At 37.6% G+C, this 24,300-nt stretch overlaps 1 protein-coding gene across 4 annotated transcripts in view; it reads right to left on the bottom strand.

Moving 5' to 3' along the window:
* Window positions 1-6,361: 6,361 nt before the first annotated feature.
* Window positions 6,362-24,300, bottom strand: part of Aff2 (AF4/FMR2 family member 2) — a 638,276-nt gene continuing 620,337 nt past the window's right edge. For all 4 annotated transcript variants that reach the window (XM_028855771.1, XM_028855773.1, XM_028855772.1 and 1 more), the window contains exons 19-20: window positions 14,559-14,749; window positions 6,362-10,707 (exon numbers count right to left, since the gene is read on the bottom strand). In XM_028855771.1, coding sequence (XP_028711604.1) covers window positions 10,586-10,707; window positions 14,559-14,749 — 313 coding nt within the window. In that variant the 3' untranslated portion in view covers window positions 6,362-10,585. The remainder of the gene's footprint in view (window positions 10,708-14,558; window positions 14,750-24,300) is intronic.

Here is a 24,300-nt window from a genome sequence, read left to right as displayed (position 1 = left end):
ATAGATTTTTTTTTGCTCTATATAATAAGAATCCATAAAACCAAACATTTAAAATATTTTTTCTTAAATGAAATTTGCATGATTGTCCTAGTTTATCTTGGAAAATGAATTGAATCTGTGTGTGAGAGTTATTTGTTTTTTTGGCCCTTGATTTTACTATTAAGGTAAGTAGGAAAATTGGTTCTGTATTATAATGTGAAACAGGTAGTAATGAGGTACTTACTGTTGAAAAAGTCTGTAAGCAGAGTAAGGCACATGTTAAAAATGAGGTTTACATAAAAATTTATTTTGCATTTTTAAATAATTCAATGCATTATCAATATAAATAGAGCCTTTATGAGAAAGAGCAATGCACTGTTCATTCAGTATCATTTTTACAGAGCCATCTTGTTGGGAGATAATAAATTAAAATGATTGTATATAGAGTTACTGTACGACAAAACAGGAAAACACATGTGTGCCACACATTTGAACTGCAAAGCCATGTATGTATATACAGTTTGCGCATATAAAACATATGAAGCCAGATTTAAAAAAAAAAAATACGACAGACAGTTCGTTAACTTACTGATGTTAAATAATTAGTTGAGCCTATACAGAATATCAGAACTCACTGAAATTCTGATGAGACAAACATGCTTATTAAGAGCAGTGATAGTTGGTAAGCTTAAAATAAATGTGAATATTGGCATTTTGCACCTATGAAGGAGTCGTTCAAAAGGATATTTTCTAAAGTCAAAAGGGCACTTCCTGAATGATTGTGTTTCTTTTTCTTTTTTTTTTTTTTCCCGAGACAGGGTTTCTCTGTGTAGTTTTGGTGCCTGTCCTGAATGTTGCTCTGTAGACCAGGCTGGTCTTGATCATTGCATTTTAATGGCCACCTGGAAGGCCATCAGTATGGAAGAGGCACCTTTTATGGATAGGGCCTCAGGAACTTTTTCTTAGGAGCTAGGCAAAGCTATTCCTAATGGTTAAGTTTCTCTATTCACTTGGAAAGAGACTAGGCTAAACATTAACCCCATGAATCAGAGTAGCAGCTTGACGCAAAATTATTTCTACCATAAATGCTCAACTCCGTTCATGTTGTTGGAGCTGAGATGGCCTGTGTCTTTCATCTCATGCTTTTTGTAAACTACAAGTTTCTCTTGAAAACTGTTATTTTGAAAAAGTTATTTTGAAAACAGTATTTTCCTAACAAAGGCCAATGGAATCCATTTGAATGAGCCATGATATTATGACACAAGCTTCCAAGAAGACAGAGATTTTATTTTAAAATGCTCCCTTCATATAACAGTGCAGCCATGGGCTTCTGTAACAGTGAAATAATGGTTTTCAGGAAGGAGACATTAAAAATCTCATGGATAAAAAAAAATCTCATGGATAGACAGCCAGATACATACATCACACACACACACACACACACACACACACACACACACACACACACACACACAGAGTGATTTGTGTAATTATGGCTTGACAAAGCATTAGTCCAGAGTCATGGTTGTCAGTGCCCCCAACACATAGAAAAAGAATATGCTGACATATTTCCTTATGTGTCTTGTTTAATCAATAAAAATTTTCCATACAATTACATATACAATATTTGTTTTTAAAATCTGCATGAAGATGTTGTTTCTGTCCTCCTTCCAGAAGAATAAGAGAAATGTTACAGAGTCACATTTTCATTTGCAAAATTTTGGAACTATCTTTTTGAAAATAATATGAGATACTGTAAATGGACACACTATATGGGAATGAGCCTCTTAATTATGAACATATGCACTACAAAGCACAAAAAATTTCCTCCCAGCAACTCTCATGGGTATTTGTATGCTTCAAGTAACTTACTGTAAGGTAGGTGAAGTCCTTTATTGAACTACATTAAGTCTCAGGGAATATTATAAAACACCCATTTACAAAACTACCTTTATCGTTCTCACCATTTATTTCTGTATGAGGTAAAAGGACACAACAAAGGGAGATGCCATTTTTTGGCAACCCATCAATATTTGTCAAGACTGCATATCTGGATGATAGGTTTCGTGGCATAATTCAAGTTTACTAATGATTTAACAATGATGTTACATGGACAATATTGCACCATTACTGAAGTGGTTTTGCAATCCAGAAAAAGTACAGTGCCCCTTTCTTCAAAGGTAACTGAACAGACAGTGGACCGATGGCTTCTGGTGTGCAGTGGAACAGTAGTTGAAACAGTTATTCTTGAAGGAGTAACTAGGCTGATGGAGTCTAACCTCTCAATCGTAGACTGGCATTTAATAAAGGAGATGAAGGCACCCATAAGCCGAGAAGAATGGGAAGCTGAATTCCAAAAACACCAGCAATTTTCAGATTTTAAAATCCTGAATCATGAGAGGACACTGGCAGTTTTTCTGGTACATGGAATACTTGCACCGAGTATGAGGTTGAGCTGTATACCATATGAACATCCTACTTCACAAATGAGTCTGTCAGATACGCTAAGCCTGTAGGCTGAAGATGACACCCTAGTGTGCAGAGAAACCTCCGGTGACTGTCCAGAAAGCTGGCTGTTTCTGTCATAACTCATTTTTTGGAAGTCACTTGTTTGTACTTCCTGTTTTACAAGGTAACATTATTTCCTTCTCAGGTCTCCAAGGGAGTTGAAAATTAGATAGTTGTAGTTATAGTTTTCCTTGTTAAGAAATTCAGAAAAGAAACTCACTAAGAGGTGTTAAGTGTATAAGTTTGAAAGACATCATAAGATAGTTTTCTGTTGGTAATATAAGTTAGGATAGAAAGTGAATTAGATACATTTTGAAATCACCAAAATAGGATAGATAATGGAATGTTTTCTCTGAATTTGTCAAATGCAAATGAACTGGACATTGTGATGTATTTATTGTTGTATATATTGTATATAGTTATTATACTTATTGTATACAGTTTTTCTTATATTAGTTATAACTTTTTTAAAAAATATTAGACAAAAAAGGAGAAATGTGGTGATAAATAAAGATTTGATAAATAAAGATTGTCTGGAGAATCAGAGGAAAAAGAAAGCCATTATAAGTAAACAAAGAAGTCAGGCAGTGGTAGCACAGGCCCTTAATCCTATCACTTAGCAGGCAGGATCTCTGTGTTCAAGGCCATACAAGGAAACAGAGCCAAGTGTGGTGACATATACCTTTAATCCCAGTATAAACCAGAGTTCTGGAGGCCTGTACAGATAGGAAGTGACAGAGTTGGCCATGAAGAGAAAGTGTTGTAGCTAGACACAGAGAAATTAACAAAGTAATTCAGCCAATGGACTCTCTACAATCTGGAATTCCTTTGCCTACTTTATTACTCATGTTGGCCATAACTTCTAGCAAATGCCTGATTACAGAATCAGCCTTTTCTGAACTCAAAGCAGTTGCCCACTGAAATCCTGAATAAGTAACAATAGTGTGGTGTACATATTTCACAATTCAATATTTTAAAGGAGAAGAGGGAATTGCAATCAACATAATTCTTTAGTGAGTAAGAACAACCCACCTTCCAAAAATAAAAGGGGGAAAATCCAGATGAACATAAAAATCTCTCAACTAAAGTGTTCTGGGAAATTAATTGAAGAAAGATTTGTTATTGCATTTACAGTGGTTACAAACATCCTTGTTTGCTGCTTCCATATTTCCAATTAAAGTTCATCAAAATGTCCTGATATAAGCAGATTTTCATTTGCCAGCAACCATTCTACTTGTTCCAAAACTGCATAACAAAGGTCCAAATACACGCAAATTAAATCAGCACAGTTAATGTATATACTACTATGTAAAATTACAGTTATTATTCTACTATAGTTTCATAATACAGCATGCCTTTCCAGGCAGCACATCTTAAATCAGGACGTATCTATTTTGACTAATTCATCGTGTCTTAAGAGCATGAACAGGTGCAATTCAGAAATTCACAATTAATTCAACTATTTATTTGTTTGGAGAGAGAAGCAGCATCAGCAGGGACACCATTAGGATGTGCTTGGAGGAAAGGAAGGAAGAAAGGGAGGCAGAGAAGGATGGAGATCAAGGGAGAGAGGGAAGGAAGGAGGGAGAGAGAGTGTGTGTGAGACAGATCGCAATAAGCACAGCCTCAATCACAGACACCACCACAAAAACAGAACAGATACGAGCTAGTCGCTTTCTTGGAGGATCCTAAGTATGTATCACTCATGTAATGAGATGTGCAAAGGATAATTTTAAGTATATTTTGAACCCAGGGTCCACTTCTGAGCATTTTATCTCTATAAGCCTCGCGTTTCACATGTTAATTTTTCAATCAAAATTCTTCAGAAGTACTACTTTGATGAAAATAAGAATAAAAACACTAATTTGTAGCATTAAATAAATACCTAGGGATTTTATCTCAGAGATTTCCCTTTCTAACATATCCAGAGAGATTAGAATTATCCAGGAAGGAAACTATTTGACAAATCATCTTGAGACAGAACTAATCTCATTTTTGATGTTCATGAATGAGCATGATTTTTAGCAAGGATGGATCTACAGCAGTGGATGCACCAATTGATGTTAATCACATTTGTGGTCCCTTATGGCCATGAAAACCAGTTCATTGCCTGTGGCATACAGAGTCCCTGTATAAGTACAATGCCACTTTAACCAGACCCAGATGTTACCATTCTCAGGCAGGAACAAAAGTTGCAAGAATGTCATGAAAGGATACAGCACCTAAACCTTTGCCACAGAAATAATCACAAAGGCAAATAACACAAAGACCAGGAAGTATGAACAAGACATGCATCTCTTACAAGTTTTGCATTGAGTTCAAACAGAACATGGTATTGTTTAAAGAATAGTAAGATACTATGTCAAGTTCTTCCACCTTTCTTTATCCAAAGCTCTTAACTTCATATGTATAGGCCCAGGAAAACTGGTTCTTTGAGCGTTTCTGTTAATTCTCAAGAGGACTTGTGGTAGAGGTTTAATAAAGTCATATGTATACTTAATGGAAACTTTGGTTTCTTAGAAACTGTGGATTATGTCCTTGTGTTAGTAACCTTAATTTTCTTCATAACTGCTGAAACAGAAGTGTCATTTTGTAATCATAGTTATTGCTTCAGGAGATATTCTGGTTTGGATTCAGAGCTAGAACTGTGAGTAGAGACTTTTAACTATGAACAAATGTTAAAGATTTAACTGAAGTAAAAGTCATATGATCAACAATATGCATATGACATAATTTCTGTATTTCTATTTAGCAATAAAAAACACAATTAATTTTGAATTGTGTTTCTCCACAAAGATCCTGTAACTATTTTACCTAAATTACATTTTAAAATCGAAACACTGCTTAGAGTATGAAAACTAGTATTAATACGATAAATTTGTATCCTTTAAATTTAAAAATGAGTTATGGTAGTTTTCTAAATGTTAGTCTCACTTCCATGTTATCTTTGAGATGCAGAAAAAATGCCTCTGCACTAATCTATCTGTGTTGTCAGCTGTTGAGGATTTCATTCTGTCTGGTTAGCTCCAGATTAAAAGTTAGACTTCCAGAATTTCCCATACCACCAGGGCCTCATCATTAATTAACTACATTAGTATATTGGTTTACATTTAGGCTTATATAATGGTTTTAATTACTAAAGTAGGCGTGGGCATGAGTATCCACATAAACAAATGTGTGAAACATGAGCCCTCTTTGGTTGTGTTAAGTAATATTCTGGAGCTGGTTTGGTTCACAGGAAATGATAGTATTTATTCCTCCCAAGTTTGTTTTCACCAAGGTCACAGTTGTTAACTTGTTATCAGCTATGGTGGTATAATTTACAACATGCAAATTGGAAAATGCTAAAAATGAGGTGCTTTGTGTTAACTAGTGGATAAAGGTGGTACACTAAAGGCCCAAGTACCATCCCAGCATCTTGAGGTTTTACCAACTTTGCTTTCTGCAGTGGAAGTTCTGAAAAACTGCAGAGGACCTGAACATCTGGGATGCATTTGGTTATTGTCACCAAGACGCCTGAGACATGTCTATTTTGTAGACACAGAAGTGATACAGGACAGAATCAACTCTGTAAAACATTGGAATCCCTCAGGATATGGCAGCTGACTTCCTGCTGTGGAGATTAACAAACAGTGATTTCTCCATATGAACAAGGTATCCTCAGCTGAAAGCACCCAACAGGCCATTCTTCAGGAGGATCTGCACAGTTCTGCATGCTTCTGTTCACAGGCAACTGCTTGCATGCAAGCAGGCCTGGATTTGTTGCTGCCGCATCCTGCCACCAGCCCATTAGCAGGTTTCTTTTGCTTTCCCCTTCCATCCTCAAAGTCTGATACAATCAAACAGCCAAGAAAATAGGTCACTGGCAAAAGAGTTTGCAATTTTGAATGATTTTTATTAAACACCATTAGTCTACACTGCACAGTTAATGAAACAGCAAAGCTCCAATCTCAGAAGAATGATTGACCATGGATCTGAAAAGCAGTTCAGTGTCCCCTAACCCAGTGTGAGCACTATGAATGATTCTTTAACATTTTATGTCAGAAGCAGGAAGGGGCATGAACTGCTGTCTGGTCTCCAAGGGCTTTCCCACCCGCCACCCCCACCCACACCCCCCTCTGCCCTCCCCACAATGCAATTTTCTTTTTGTTAAAAGATTACAGAGAAAAAAATGTGATGCTTTTGGTACAGAGGGCTTCTAGATTCATGAGGAGGGGAATGGAAAGGGAACTAAAACTTTCTCTTTTGCTGGAAATATCAGATGGTAGGATTAACTTCTGAGACCAGCCTATCAGATTAGTCCCCTGCCAGGGTAAATGCTGATTATCAATACACAGGTGCCATTTCTGTCATTGGAGTTTGCTAACACCAGAGAGAAAATGAATCAGAGTTTAATTATGAGAATAAGGCTGTGTGAGTGGAAATGCGAAACAACAACAGCAACGACAAGAACAACAATGACAAAGAATTGAGTGCCAGTTGTAACATGACACTGACAACTGGCTCAATATTTTTCCCCACAGAGTTGAATTTGGTGGCACTGAATCACCCATTTGTTTGGTATTGTGTAGCTGTTTCAACTTACCACACATTTTTCTCAGTGGGGATAGTGATGCTTCTGTAAGCAAGCAGTTCATTGCTTTACTGAGTAGTCCTACCCAGTGATCCAGTTTAGTTCTCCCACCTGCTAACTCATGCAGGTGAATTTTATTATGTCTGTTGAGAAGAAAGTAAGGGTTTCACCCTCACAACTTAATTGAGTCTGCCTTCAAAAGTGACTTTCAACTTCAAACTCTGTCTTCCACCTCCGGGATCCAACTTTGGATAAAACAAAATCCGATTTAGATAGCTTCAGGTACAGTAAAACTAGCATCTTTCCAATGCAGACCAAATTCAATGCTTTTAACCATCCATCTTCTTGAAAACTGAACAAAACACATTTTAGGTAATGGCACCTAATTTTGCTACTTTTGCCTAAAGATTTGGATCTTTTCATTTCACTATATGAAAGCAAAAAGATATCTCAATCTTAAGTCTTTAAAATGTCGCAGAAGCTAGTCTGCTTTTTTCCAATTATGTCATCTGAATATAAAGCTACTAGTTTTTTCTGATGAGATTATTAAGCAATTGACAGTCTACAGGCTGGCTAACAACATGCTTATAGGTAAATTCTACCCCAAGGATCACACTATCAATCTCTTTTCAAATTAATCCTACCTACAAAACTCAGATAGTAATATGACAAAACCACTAAAAAATCCAAAGCTAATTAAAGATACAAAGCCAAGCCAACATCATAACACAAACTTGTCAGACTCTCTGTGGTTGGAGCTTGTGTGATAAATGAAGGCATAGTGCTGGCCCTCTTGGGTCATGTTGTAGGGCTGTACTTGCTTCTTGTATTTGCTTGGGTGTGGGGACTACTTATTACTCTGCCCATCACCACACCTGCATAGACTTGTTTGGCTGTGGCTCACCAAGCCTCCACCAATATCCAGAGGCACAATCTGTCACTGCCATTCACATTTCTCATATCCCTCCCACTTAACTGATACACTGAAGAGATTCCCTTGACAAAGTCCTCAATCTTTCAATCCTGAAGATAGCGCATACCCATGATGCACATCACCATTTGTAGTGTGATGACCAGAGTGCCTAGAAAACAGTAACAATTCTTAATCAGGAAACCAGAGACACCCCATATCCAGGGATAGGAAGGTAATTCATTCTTCATGTTTAATTGATTTCTAAGCTATGTTACAAGTGGGTCTACTAAATAATCAGGTGGTGATCCAGAGCTTGACTGTCCATTTGAGAATCATCGTGCTGACATGACACTTTATGTTCAGCCACCACAGATGACAGAGCATCCTCTTGCCTCCCTGTTGTATATAAGAAGATAAAATGAATTATGGAAACTAGAGCTACAAGTCTTTCATCTATGTGTCAATATGCTTGTGTCTATAGAAAACTGCCCCTACCACTCTAATTTCTAGTTACTGGAGACTTAATTTCAAAAAGAATCTGTGTGTAAATCTATGATGGTCTAGGATCGTGGACTAGGTTTAATTTACAAGTCAAGCAAGTAGGCATCGTTGTTAAGTAATAGCCAGGAAAGTTTCCTGGTAGGCAAAAAAAAAAAAAAAAAAAAAAAAAAATAGAGAACTTGAGTTACTGCAAAGTCATCGGCTCATTTTTTTTTCAAGTGACACCCATTTGGGGTGTTCTGTCTTTCATGTTTTCATTTTCCTCATTTAAGAGGCACAGAAAAGGTTTAGATTTCATTTGTGTGTGCACATATGTAAGTGTTGTTGCTGAAATGGTAGACTTAAAGCTCAACCACACTGGGAGCATAAGAAGTGCAGGCTTCAGCTGCTGGGGTGCACCCATCACCTGTAGAAACAGATTGGCTTTAGCCATTGCAATGTGACTTCCATAGCTTTATTATACAACAAAGGGCCTTCAACTCAAATATGATCAGAGCAGAACTGGGGAAGTACCTAGCCTTTCCAATGAGTACAGAGTAATTGCCTGCTGTTCTTATCACAGAGCTGCATGACTCACTTTAGAAATCATATAAGTCTGCATCTTTCATGTACATATCTATTGTTTATCTGGTCATAACTTAGTGAGCAGACTTCAATAACTCAGCAGATTAAAGGTTACATGGAAATATATGCCAGCAGGCAATTACAAGTAACTAATGAATGCATAGTGTTTACTATAGCTGAAGAGTTTTTCTGGTGAGCTGGAACAATGAAGATGTTATTTACAGGGTGATGTTTATAGACATAAGATGAATGTAGAGGATCAGAAGGAGAGATAGTCATAACTCATAAGGAAATGCTCCAAATTAGGTAAACTGTTCCAAAACTTCAGGAGTATTTCCAAAGATCCCAGGGTGAAGCACTACCCCAGAATTTTTGTGTTTTTTTTTAAAGTTAGGTCTTACTTACAGAGTTAAGTGTTTTCTTTCAACTTTTCATGTAAATGATTTATACTAATATAAACTTTAATAAAAATCAGTGATTGTATTTTAGCCAAGAGCTCCTGAAAGAAATAATAAAAGAAAGGGGAAAGAAAAAAGAAGTTCTAGAAAATATAAAATATGGATAATATTTGGAAAGTCCAGATAGAGAGGATACTAGGAAATTAATTAATTCTAGGAAGTGGTAACATGACTTTTGATTTCACAGATTTGATATGCAAATCTATCATAATACTTGAAGGTAAGGATTTGCCTACTCGCTGCAAATGAAGCAGAAGCATGGATTTCTTTGAGGGACATCTTTCAGTCCAGTCTGATTCCTCAAGTCTAAGATGAATGTGTTATTTTGATAACTAAGATATGCATCTGCCAAACTGCTCCTTGTAAAGGGAGCTTTGCACAAATAATCCCAGGTGAGGATTATCCAAATAAATATTACTCCTCCTTCTCACCATTAAAATAGTAGAAAAATAGGTAATCAGGAACAGGATGTTAACAAAAGTGTCTTCTCGTTGTGTCACTGCAAGAGTAGAATTCTTATGCTTGTATTTTTCTTGCTACTCTTCACTTTATACTGTAGTTAAAACATCCAATCTATGGGGATTGACAATGGAGATTCTCACCTGAAGATTTAGTCTGTGGGAAGTACAGATATTGTTTAGCCATGGATTCTGAAATACATTCTTTTCTGGACCCAAGAGTATAGTTTGGGGAATGGCTACTGCCAGAATCTCTGCAGGTCCCTTGTTCATGTGTATGTTAGACATCTTGTTTGAGTTCTTAGGATCCTCTCGTCATCACATGTGCTTCTCATTCTTTGTTTTGAATCATGTGGAATTAAATCAATATTATAGGGATTTTCATTCCATAAAGCATAAAAATCGTGAGATATGAGAAATGCATATCAAATATTGAAAAATAAAACATACACTTCTCTCAAGTTGTAGTGTCCACTAACAATGACTTCAGTTTTTCACAGATATCAAAAATGCATTAAAAAAACATAATGAAAGAGAACTTTCCCAAATGAGTGGAGTTCCACCAGTGACTATCAAGGCACTGGTAAAGGTAGGGGAATGGGTGCTGATTCTAGATTTGGGAGAGCACCCACTACAACAAATGGGCATCGATGCGCAGCCAACACAGTCCCTGGCGAACGTAGCGGACAAGATTGGTCATGCTGCTGTGCTGGGTCAGAGGCCCCATCAGTGTATCCAGATCGCCAAAGAATTCTGAAAATCAGAGCAGTACTTGGTCAAGCCTTTATTTAACATCATGGAGCCTATGCACCCGATTAAAATCATGTGGACACTGAAAGATTTATCCATTTGTTCATCAATCTATTCATCTACTCCTTCATTCAACTAAAATTTAAAGGGCTTATTAGGCAACCAAGGTTTCTCTCTCTCTCTCTCTCTCTCTCTCTCTCTCTCTCTCTCTCTCTCTCTCTCTCTCATCTTTGTGAAATTTATATATATATATATATATTGTCTTTATTATGTGTGAATCACACACACACACACACACACACATACACACACACATATATATATATGGTATATGTTTATTGAACTCCAAAAGTTTGACAATATAATGCTAGTGTTAGTGTTTAGTGTAACAAAACTCATTTAAATCTGTTAATTCATAAGTATTTTTTATCACTATATCTTTTCTCAAACAGCATGTTCTAAAAATGCACTACCATTCTACAGAATTTATATATATGGATACATATTTCTGTAAATGTCTGAAAATATTCTATTTATGTAAAATGTATATAAATACATAAATGTAGTTGAATATTGTATAGAATATATTTATATCTTATATATTACAGCTTTATTTTATGAAAACTTTCTTATGCAGTATAGGTCATGATAAACATCATGATTTCTCTAATGCAAGAAGAATTTTATTTATATGCTATTAAATTGAAAATATATTTTCTTTTGATCCAAGTGAACTGTTTTTTTTTTTTCTGACTTTAATTGGCAGAGTATAGAAAATGCCAATGAACCTGAGCATCAATTATGGCCATTGTCATCCAGAGCTAAATAAATGTCTTGGAATAATCTGAGGTAGGAAGTTTTGCTACTGATTTTATAGGGTAGAAAATGACCTGCAAGGATCCAGCACGTGACAACTTGTACCACACTCCTGAGCATGATTACTTGGGAAATGGGATAGCCCTAAGGCTACATTACTAACTACTCACCTGTGTGACAAGAGTATCAGAATGTCTGCCTTGGTGGAGGAGGAGTATATGTGGGAAAGGCTATATGATGTCTGAAAATTCCCTAGGTACGCCTTTGCTCCACTTGACTTGTCTGATACCTTGTCCCCAAAGGGCTCACTGGCATTTGTTCTTGTTAGTTTCCTACAGGGAAGGCAGCCTCAGCCTTATACATGAAATCATACCTGTGCTGGATGAGAATAAGGAATCCAAATCCAGGGCAGGGGTGGGACTAGAGACTATCCTAAAGTGGCTAAGATGCTCTTCTGCCTTCTTGGAAATCAAAATCTATGCATGAATTACATGTACTTGATTGCTAAGCAAATGAAAATTCACTGAGCAAAGCATTTATTCTTTATGTTGTATGTAACATATTCACTGCTTCTCCATGTATCAACTTCATTTGATTATGTGATACTTTTTAACCTGGGCAATGTAATAAAAGGAATTTCTGCCAACAAAGGAGTAAATTACTTCTTGCATCTAAAATATTTTCTTTGGAAATGCTATACTAAGGAAAATATTAAAGAACTAGTCATTGTTGAATGAATGTCAGCTTTATGTGAGGTAAGATATGTTCTGAATATTCTGTGAAGAGCTGTCTTTGGCATTTTAAATTAGACTGCCAGTTCACCATTTTAATGACCACCTCAATGGATAAATATATGTAGCTGGGGCAGTTAGGGAGTAGGGCTCTTGATCAAAGGGCAGAGAATAGCATCAACCATTTGGCATGTTTCAGCACCAGAACCTTCTGTAATAAGCTATCTGAAGCTGCAGGAGTGGGCGAGCAGTGACAGGGATAGAGGCTTTCTACAAAAACAACCAACACTGTCCATATCCATAGCACAACACTCTGTGAGAAGGTCTATGTCCATAGTTGTCTGAGTGGGATGTAGTTTCTATCCAAAGAGAAGCTCCTTAGTTATGTAATTTCTATCTATATGAGGTAGATGTTAGAAGAATCATCAAATCCAAGCAAGTCATAAATGGCATGTGTGCAGAGCTAAAGGCTGTGAGCACAAATTTCCAAATTAGAGTCGCTTCTTAGTCCACTGAAAAGGCCAGTGACAGCATCACCAACATGTATTCTCTCTGTTGGTACAGTGACAGTGTTATTTTGATTCAGTATTAGGCAGAGATTTTAGCAACTCTTTGGCAGGCTGTGTTAATGATAAGATTAGCACTATTTCACCCTAGCATCAGCACAGTTATCACACTGCTCCTGGAAAGTTCTGCAGTTAATTTAGAAGAAATTACTTGAACAGATTTTGAAAGTGAATGCATTTTTAAAAGGAAATTTGTAATTATTGAACCTCCTTCTAATTACCAATACAAAGTAAGACAGTTTAGAACCAGATAAACCAGACAGAACTCAAGATGCCTGTGTGTTTGCTCACAGTTGTAGAGCCTTTGTGGGGGCCTACTTGTTTAGGCAAGTTGTATCTCGTTTTCCAGAAGTCTAGGAAAGGAAAGTCTACATAAGAATTGCCTTTGTTCAGATAAATTAATTCCAGTTTTTTTTTTTTTTTTTTTTTTTTTTTTTTTTTTTTTTTTTTTTTTTTTTTTTTTTTTTTTTTTTTAACCAAAGGTCTCTAAATACCTGCTACTAAATGTACTTTCTAGATAGGTAGAGTAGTTTATTTATTGGTTTGAATTCAGATTCTAGAATCTGATACTTTGACAAAGTATCTGCTGCTTCTAGCAAACTTATAAAGCTCTGATAACAGTGGTGTCACATGCCTTTAACCCCAACACTCTGGAGGCAGAGGCAGGTGGATCTCTGTGAGTTTGAAACCAGCTTGGTCTACAAAGCAAGTTCCAGGACAGCCAAGGCTACACACAGAAACCTTGTCTCAGAGAGGGAGGAAAAGGGAGAGAGAGAGAGAGAGAGAGAGAGAGAGAGAGAGAGAGAGAGCGAGCTCTGATACAATGGGCAAATTTTTTAGCCTGATCTTTGGAAATTCACATAACTGCTCAGGAACTAGCAAAACCCACATCCACCCAAGCAACCTAGATTGTGGAGGAGGCTAATTGCTCCCCATTACTGGCCATATTTCTATTACTATAGTCTGCTTGTTACTCCTTTCTTGGTTGATTCTAATAGATCCCCATAAGTCCCTACCTTGTTTGCAACTGGCCATTCTGTAATTAGTGTGCTAGAAAGAGTCACAGCAAATGAATGGCCAGAGTTTAAGTGTGGTTTTGGATTTACTTCTCAATGATATTAGGTTGGTGAGGCTTTATTTTGAGTGTAAATGATGGCTAAGGTCACAGATGGCAGCACAAGTCATCAATGATTAATTGACCTTTGTGAAGCAGGGTCTACTTTGCATTTGTTCTGTAGCAAATCTCGTGTGTTCCCATAAATAGGATCCTGATCCCTCTGTCAGGATATAAAGAAATCCTAGCTGAGGTTTAGTTCTTAGTTGGAAATGAAAACTGTGTTGTTATATATTCATCTGGAGCTGATAAGTATAATGAAGGTACATGACCTTAGTTCCACCTTATCTCTCAAAAAATAAACAGAAGCCAACAGGATCTTAATTTTTGAATCCCTCTTTTTGCCTTAGTAACTATTTCTCTATATTGATCCTTGTCACTGAGTGTAATTCTGAAAATATCATGTGCTGATAAAAGTCTTAAAGGAGAATAAATATTTAGGTTTGAATCAGTCTAAATGTCAAAATAGGTCACTATGTTAGCCTTAAGCTAATTTGCTCTCACCTAAGACATATAAATCAGAAGAATTAAATAATATAAGGCCATCAGGTACAAGGGACCTAGTCCTTCAAAGCACAAGTGACTGCATTCTCAACCTTAAGCAAAGAATAGAACAGATAATCATACCTTTATTGTCTCTTGTCAGTTTGTCAGCCATATCCCAGTGTTCATAGCCCCGAAGCACATTACTGGTAATATTGACATGGCTAGCAGCCATGTGGTGGATTCTCTGGGGGATGGTGACAGGACCATTGTTACAATTCCCCATTGCATTGATGGGAGAGACATTGTTTAGAGATACTGGGGATGGAGTATTCCTGGAGAACAGAAAGAGACAGGCCAAGTTAAATAGGCAAGGAAGAGAACTAGCAGGATTTTGGAGATACACAACATGGAGTATCTCTTGTCACAGTGGAGTCTCTTCAGAATACCACTAGCCAGAGCAAAGTTTAGTGTGATAAAGATGTACAAATCTTCAATTAATGGGCCACATCTCAGTGGCTCTTCTGAGACAAGATCCTATAGCTCTGATCAACATCATCATAGCTTTATTCTGAGGCTGTAGTATAGGGGGACCATATTGCCACATCAGATCTTATACCATTTGACTAACCCACCCAGGGCTATAGTGCTGGTCCTAGAATAAATCACTTATGTTCATTTTCTAGCCAGAAACACTTAAGGTCACACTGTTTCTAACACCTAGACAGCCCTCTATGTACACTGCTGTTTTTGTTTTAAAATCGAGAGAGGAAGAGGGAAAGGAATACAGAGAAGGGGAGGGAAAGAGAGTTACTGGGGTGAATCTTTCTCTAACATTAATGCTTCTTACAAATGTAGCTCTGACTTTGAATATTTATGACATGTTACAGTCTTTCAGAGAAAGAAACAGCTCAAAGCTGTGATGCTTACTCTACTTCTTCAAAATGACTACTGGCAGTTAGAAAACATGATGTGTAGTATTGGATTTTCTTCAAAGTGTTTTGCAGAAACCACAGTGATAGTTCATCACAAATACAGTTGCCACAATAAGTCAATTGCACATTGTAAAAGCCCCTTAATGTGTAGCATTGGAGAAGTTTGAAAGAAAAGTAAGACTTTGAATATCTGTTTAGGATTTTCTAAGATGTGTAAAGGAGATGGGCTGTTTGTTGGTGATTGTTTACCTTCATGCTGGTTAATAAAGAGGAGTCTTCAAAGTTCTTACTTTTGACAGTTCCAATGTTTGGACACATTTTTGGTGAATTCATTAACATCAGTAACATCGTTACCTGTTGGCTACATGTATCATGGAGGTAATTTTTTTTTCAGGACCTGAGCTTAGGATACTCTTGTAGGCTTGCTTAAAGACAAGCCTGAATGCATGAGCAGTCTCCTATGGATGGCAGCAGGATCTGTGCACCATTCATAGGGAGCCTTTCTTCAGCCAATTTTTGAGCAACTTCCTAAACAGATGTATACACTTGGGCAGGACATTTTGATGGAGTGAAAGAAATAGGCAGCAGTATGTGATAACATATTCCCATAGTTGCAAATACCTGAGAGGCTCAGAAGTGAAGATTGTTGAGGACAGGCATTTGAAACTAACTAACCTAGGCAACAAAGCCAGATCAAGTACAATGGAAAAAAGAAACCATCTTCAATAAATGGTGTGGCATAACTGGATGTAAATATATAGAAGATTGCAAATAGATCCATATCTATCACCATGCACAAAACTCAAGTCCAAATGCTGAGAAGAAGGTATATTATTTTGTGTTAGGGTGCAATGCCCTGTAGATATCTATTAAGTCCATTTGAGTCATAACATCTGTTAGATCCATTATTTCTCTGTTAAGTTTCTGTCTGGCAGATCTGTCCACTGGTGAGAGTGGGGTGGTGAAGTCCCCCACTACTAGGGTCTGTGCTTTGATGTGTGGTTTAAATTTAGAAACGTTTCTTTTACATATGTGGGTGCCCTTGTTTTGGGGGCATAAATGTTCAGAATTGAGACTTCATGTTGGTGGATTTTTCCTGTGATGATTATGTAATGTCCTTCCTGATATCTTTTGATTGATTTTAGTATGAAGTCTACTTTGTTAGATATTAGGATAGCTATACCAGCTTGCTTCTTAAATCCATTTGATTGGAAAGTCTTTTCACAACTTTTTACTCTGAGGTATTATCTGTCTTTGAAGTTGAGGTGTGTTTCTTATATGCAGCAGAAGGATGGATTCTGTTTTTGTATCCATTCTGATAGCCTGTGTCTTTTTATAGACAAATTGAGTCCATTGGTATTAAGGTATATTAATGACCAGTGATTGTTAATTCCTGTTATCTTTTGGTGGTAGTGTGTGTGTATTTCCCATTTTTGGGATTTGCTGCTGTGGGGTTATCTTTTGCCTGTGTTTTTGTGGGTGCATCTAATTTCTTTAGGTTATACTGAACATGATAGAAGAGAAAGTAGAAAGTAGTCTTGAACACATTGGCACAGGAGGCCACTTCCTAAATACAATACCAGTAGCACAGACACTAAAAGCAACAATTAATAATTGGGACCTCCTGAAACTATGAAGCTTCTGTAAGGCAAAGGACACTACATAAGACAAAATGACAGCCTACAGAATGGGAAAAAAATCTTCCCCAACCCCACATCTGACAGAGGGCTGATCTCCAAAATATACAAAGAATTCAAGAAATTAGACATCAAAATATGAAACAATCCAATTAAAAATGGGCTACAGAGATAAACAGAGAATTCTTAACAGAATAATTTCAAGTGGTTGAAAAACATTTAAGGAATTGCTCAACATCCTTAGTCATCAGGGAATTGCAAATCAAAACAATTCTGATATACTGTCTTACACCTGTCAGAAAGGCTAAGATCAAAAACACTGGTAACAACTTATTTTGGAGGATGTGGAGCAAGGGGAACACTTCTCCACTGGTGGTGGGAATACACACACTTTGTAAATCAGTATGGCTGTTTACCAGAAAATTAGGAATCAATCTTCCTCAAGACCCAGCTATACCGCTCTTGGGCATATACCCAAGGAAAGCTCAATCACACCACAAGGGCACATGCCAAACTATGTTCATAGCAGCATTATTCATAAAATCCAGAACCTGGAAACAACCTAGATGCTCCTCAAGTGAATAATGGATAAAGAAAATGTTGTACATATATACAATGGAGTACTACTCAGCATTAAAAAACAATGACATCATGAAATTTGCAGGCAAATGGATGGAACTATTAATTATCACCCTGAGTGAGATAACCCAGACTCAGAAGGACAAAAATGGTATGTACCCACTCATAAGTGGATACTAGAAATAAAGAAAAGGATAATCAGACTACAACCCACAGCACCAGAGAAGCTAGCTAACATGGAAGACCCTAAGATGGTGCATGGATCAACCTGGAAGGGGAAATAGATGGGATCTCCATGTGTAAACTGGGGATAAGGGATAGGCATTGGAGGGTGGGGGGGTGGGGAATGAGAACATGAGGGAACAGGATGGTTTAAGCTGGAGCAGAGACAGTGTGGGAGAGCAGTGAGGGAGACACCCTGATGGGAGGAGACATCATGGGGATAGGGAAAGGCCAGATGCTGGGGAAGTTCCCAGGAATCCACAAGGATGACCTCAGCTTAGACTACCAGCAGTAGTGGAGAAGGTGCCTGAACTGGCTTACCCCAATAATCAGATAAATGAGTACCCTAACTGGCACAGCCATAACGGAATGAAATGGCAGAAGTCATAATGCTAGCACAGCTGTTTGACAAAGATCCAGCAATGCTGAGCCACATGATGGCTGCCATATCACCTTTGGTTTTCATCTCTACCTCTCTACCTGTTGCATACTTGGGGCATTTTTCTTTTTTTGGTTTTTCAAGACAGGGTTTCTTTGTGTAGTTTTGCACCTTTCCTGGAACTCGCTTTGGAGAGTAGGTTGGCCTGAAACTCACAGAGATCCTCCCGAGTGCTGGGATTAAAGGCGTGCACCACCATTGCCTGGCTTGGGCCACTTTTAATATTTGTACAGTTTGGGGATGTTGGATTGATGGAAAATTCCTTATGAATCATTTATGCCTTCTCCCAGGAATGCTGCTTCTAAGCCCACCCAGGAAAGTCCTGAACTATCCCCCAAAACTTTGAGGGAGATATTCTTATCTACTTGAAGGTCTTCCTTATGCCTTGGAGGTTGTAACACATAAAGAAGCCAGAGGTCTCTTTATGAGGCTATGAGACATTCTTGAAACATCTGCCCCTGTACTTACACAGGAACAAGATATTCAAAACAAAGTAAAATAAAAAGATCAACAAGATTCAGTGGGCTATAAGAGTCAGCCACAGTTCAGATTACAAGGCTCTTCCCACTGTACACTCAGATAATTTCGTGGCATACAACTTTGCTCTACATAGAGACATATTGATGAGCAAAGATTGGAGTGGAAAGATGATGAAAGTATGAGATGGTAGGACCTCTCTCTCTTAGAAGTTAGCTCATATAGAGCCACTATAATGTCATATGACCAAGAAACAACAGAATGCCAGGATTATACATATAGACAAATTCTATAAAGATATAAATGTGAACATTAATTGTATTATGCCAGAATTTGAATAATAACTGCAGCACCTTTAGCCTGAAGATTTTTTCTGGGCATTCTGACCACTAAGAGTTAATAATACACTGCTTGAGGCATGGCAAAATGCCCAGGGTGATTGAAGATTTTGTTTTTGTCTAGTGTCCTTGAAGCAACCAAAGTAATCAGCCTGAGCACAGCTGTCATATGCCTTTAGACTCTCAAAAATTGGGTTAAGGGGTTTATGAGTAAGAATGATAACTCTGTTTATTAATGATGTCAAAACTTGAGGCAAAATTATTGGAAATTATAACTCTGTTCTGTCATAGTTTATTAATGATGGCTAAAAGATGAGGAAAAGGAAGGGAAACACATGTCCAAAAACAAAAATGATATGATCTATATTTTGGAACATCATGAATGTATCCATGCTAACTAAATTCTGTATAAATAAAGAAACACTCTGGCTGCTACTCAGTCAGGCTGGAAGATTCTCCCGACCACTATGGCCTGGCTCATTTCCTTCCCACTGACTCCTTACATCCTCAGACCCATCCACCACCAGGGATGGTTCCCAGCACCTAACTGTGATCATAGAGCCTTCATCCCATAACTGATGGAATCAGATACAGAGAGCCACAGGCAAGTATCAGGCAGAGCTCCAGGAGTGCAGTGGAAGAGAGAGAAGAGGGATTCTGTGAGCAAAGGACATCAAGATCATGATGGGGAAACCTACAGAGACAACCAAACCAAACTAGTAGGAACTTATTAACTTTAGACCAATAGCTGTGGAGCCTCCATGGGACTAGACTAGGCCCAATGCATAAGCAAGTCAGTTGTGTAGCTTGATCTGCTTAAGGGGACCCCTGGCAGTAGGATCAGGATCTATCCTTGGTTGCATGAGCTTGCTTTTTTGAGTCCACTACCTATGGGACACCTTGCACAGCCTTGTTGTCGGGGGGGGGGGTGGGTCTTGGATCTGCCTCTACTGAATATACCAGGCTCTGTGGACTACCCATGGGAGGCCTTACCTTTCTGGAGGAGGTAATGGAGTGGGTTGGGGGGAAAGGTGGGAGGGGCAGGAGGATCTGTGATTGGTATGTAAAATGAATAAAAAACTCCTTAATAAAAAAGGGGTAACAAAGAAGAAAGTAAAAACATAAACAACAGAAATGAGGCAGAACTATATTTAAGAGTCTACATGTTTGAAGAAACCTCTTTTCCGCTGTAGAGCATGGTTACAGAGCCCTATATTATGCTCCAATCCCTTACCAACTTCTATTATTAACAACTTTGCATCTCCAAAGTGGTTGTGTTTCTCAGAGTCTATGACTGCTCACAGCATAGAGGCATGTACATTTGTTTGAGAAATAGGTCACATATACCAATATCCTGAAGTGCTATTGACAAATTCTTTGAACAACTGTAGCTGAAATCCTCTTCTTCAGATACATAGAGATTGTGCGCACAGTCATGAGAGTCTGGTGTGTTACCAATGGAGTAGATCTTATGGTGTTTTCTGGTCATGGTAGAAAGGTAGATCTTCAAATTTGCTATGTATTTGTGTGGTCTAAGAACATGGGGTTTCTCTACCATGTTTATGATTTCTGAGATATTTTCCTGCTTTTCTATAGCCTGATTTATTCTCAAAGCAATGATGGGATATGAGTATTCTCACACTAAGGATCATTAGCATGCAGGGCTACTTAGTGATATAAAAATAAAATTCTTTGTCCTCATAGGTCTCACATTCTATTTTATAATCCTTTTCTTTAGTGACAGTCATTAAGTCTTAAATGTTAGTTTATGGCTAGAAATACATACTTTCTCATTTGTAATCTCTAGAGAAAAATGGCAAAGCTTTCAGAAGACACATATTGAAAAAGAAACTAGGTGCTAGAATCCTAAGATGCTAGGATTCTAACCCCATCTTACCACAAAATTGATATGTACCACTAAGCATGTCCATCTCCTTGGTGGGACTTACTTTACTACACTGAAATAACAGATTGGATTCATTGTTTTTTATCATGTCTGTAAGTCATAAGGAAAAAGTAAAACATGTTTCTTAGAAAAGTCTATTTTCCATTCATACATGAAAGCTAAAAAGTCCTATTTCATAGAAACAGCAAATAGAATCATGTTTAGTACAGGCTAAGAAGGAGAATATGGGATAATGTGAAAACTGGTCCAGAATCCAGTTATTTACACAGGAGAAATAAGTTGTAGAATTCTACACACAGTAGGGAAAGTGTAATTTTATAAGAAATTACTATACATTTTCTAAGGAGAAGAATTCTAAGGTTATCAGCAAACAGAAGTAGTGCATATTTAGGAACATGAAATTCTGATTATCCTGATTTGATCATTACATATGAGATATATGCATCAGATCATCACATTGTACCCTTACTCTCTCTTGACCTCATGGGGCACAAGCTTACCTCCCATTTTTTCTTGCTCGGAATTCTCAGTTTCAGATATTTCATGGTATGCTCTACCATCCTTTGCCAAAATTTATTCAAGATTGTGCCACTGCTTCTCCTCTTGCCCCAGTAAATTTTTTGACATCTTTATCTTGTTTCAGTTTCTTACATGCAATTAATCATAATCTAGACTTACATAATAAAAACTTTAAGAAACTGAAGACAGAAAGACCCAATATGCTCATGGATTGGTAAGATTAATATTGTGAAAATGTCCATCTTCCTAGAAGAAACTTACAGAAAAATGTAATCTCCACTGAAATTCCAACTTAATTGTTTATAACAATTGAAAAATATCTTAAATGTCATTTAGAAACACACACACACACACACACACACACACACACACACACACACACACACCAAAACAATCCTCAAAATAAAGGAACTGCTGGAGGTATCACCATTCCTGATTTCAAGTTGTACTACAGAGATATAGCAATAAAAATAGCATGGTACTGGCATAAAAATAGACACATTGATCAATGTCTGAATTAAGGACTCAGATATAAGTTTCCACACCTAGGGCCCCTTGAATTTTGACAAAGAAGTCAAAAATACACACAAGAAAAAAGGCAGCATCTTTAACTAATTGTGCTGGTCAGACTTGATAGCTATATGGAGAAGAATAAAACTGGAATATTGTATTTTTTAATTATGTTTCTTTTGCAACAGAACAGAACACAAATGGGTACTAGGTATTTCATCCTATACTATACCACAGCATTCTAGAACATTGCCTGGAACATAACATGTGTTTAAAGAATACCAGTTGAATTTCCTTTTTAGTATCCATTATAAAATGCTCGGCAAAATACAGAACAATCTACAATACTATAATTGGTATTTGTAAAGACACTGGTAGAGTGCTTGGTATACTATAGGTGCTTAGCAAATGAAACGGTGAATGGCCTCTTATTTAAAAGAAACACTTAAGGGAGCTAGAAAGATGTTCAGTGGGTAAAGTGCTTACTCTGTGAGCATAAGGAGCTGAGTTCAGAACCCAATACTCACTTAAAAAGCTAGACATAATAGTTAGCACCCATAATTTCAGTGCTGGGAAGTGGTGATAAGTAGATTTCAAGGACTCATTAGATAGCCAATTAGTGAGCTCCAGATGCAGTGAATGATTCTGTCTTAAAAAATAAGGTTTCAAGTAATTAGAGGAAGATAACTGAGACTGATCTCAGGTCTCCATACATGTGTGTACATGTATATACATATGTACATACACATACACTACACACAAGAACACACTATTTTAGTAAAGGAGAAAAATCCATCATTCTTTGGCAATCCAGAGCAAGTGAAAAAGGTAAGTCCAGAATAAGAGCTGTAATATTTTTGGGAGCAGAATTGGTTATGCCTTCTAACTTTAAAAGGTAATGATACTAATAACTGTGACAGCCCCAATAGCCACTGTTGTTTGTTGCTGTTTTTGTTTGTTCCTCTGGATCTACAAAGCCCAAAATAGGTATTATCTAGCTCTTCGTAAAAAATATTCTTGCTAGTCTTTCTTTACCCTCTAACAAGTATTTTTTTTTCTCTTTTCTTCAACTACTTTTCTGGACGTTTTTTCAGTCTCAATAGAGGATAGTTCCCACAAATCTATTCTCAACTGTCTATTCTGTGAAGGAAATACAGACCTCATCTTAGGGTAGGGCCACCGTCTTAGACTTCCTGCTGTACTCAGTTCCAGAAAGGACTTCAGGAATGTACCATGACAACTCAAACAGATACAGCGCAGTATCCTCGTGCAGACATTCTGTCTGCTGTTTGTGGCCCTTGAAGATATCCTGATAATCCTCCTGTGCAATCCAGACAATGCTGTTCAGTGGGTTGTGGTTCCCTGCCAAAAGTCTAACCCAATGGTTTCAAATGTGGTTTCGTGCCCAAAGTCTAGACCAATAGTTTCAAAAAAAATTACCTTGCCTCATATCCCTTCTACACAACCCAAGTTGCCAATTCCTGGCTTGTGGTTTTTCCCTACAAAAACTCTCTACACCTGGGCTCATGGCCAACACCACATTTCCTTCCATCTGCCATGTGGTGGCCCAAGTTGAACCTGAATAAAAGGAACCTTATGTGCTTGCATCAGAAACTGGCTCCTTGGTGGTCTCTGAGGGCTTCATGAAATGGGTACAACAATTCATCTCTTCATGTATTTTCCTGTGATAGTCTCATGAAAGAGGAAAGTGGTCAGCAGCACCTTTAAGCAGTTTACTCCCCACTCACTAGCCAGGTATGGGGGCTTTTAAGTCAGGGGTGCTCACACTGGAAGGTGCTATGAGGGTATGTTGAAGGAGCACACTATTTTATTAATTGGGAAGCCAGGCTATCTAGTTTTGGCTTGAGATATGAATCCTTGTCTGGTTAAGCCCAAACACCCAAACTCTTCCTACTGGTTTTGATAGGACTTTTGTTTATACTTGTAGCTTCCCTCCACTGAACTTTGTTTCTCTGTGGTACAGAGATCATGTGGAATTCATTTTGGTGATTCCTTCTGCCATACAGGGCCTGGTGTGGAGCAAATGGATTTGAAATAGTTGCTGAATAAATGTGATGTCATCCCTGTGTGATTACTCAGAATTGCTTTATTTAAAAGCATGACTGTTAATGAAAGGGAGTGCAGAGTAAAGCTGCTTGAGAAGCATTTTGTGAGTCTTTTAATGTGATCTCACAAGCTTAAAATATTTTTCTTCCATTTCAGAAATAAAAGAAAATATTCCAGTGATTCTTTGCTAGCTGCTTACCTGACCTTGTCCTTACTTTATTTTGTTGTCAGAGAAAATAGCTTTCTCTGGGTCTCTC

Source organism: Peromyscus leucopus, chromosome X (genome assembly GCF_004664715.2).
Source record: "Peromyscus leucopus breed LL Stock chromosome X, UCI_PerLeu_2.1, whole genome shotgun sequence".
Taxonomy (NCBI): domain Eukaryota; kingdom Metazoa; phylum Chordata; class Mammalia; order Rodentia; family Cricetidae; genus Peromyscus; species Peromyscus leucopus.
The sequence above is the reverse complement of the archived record's forward strand: the minus strand, read 5'-3'. Positions and strand labels throughout refer to the sequence as shown.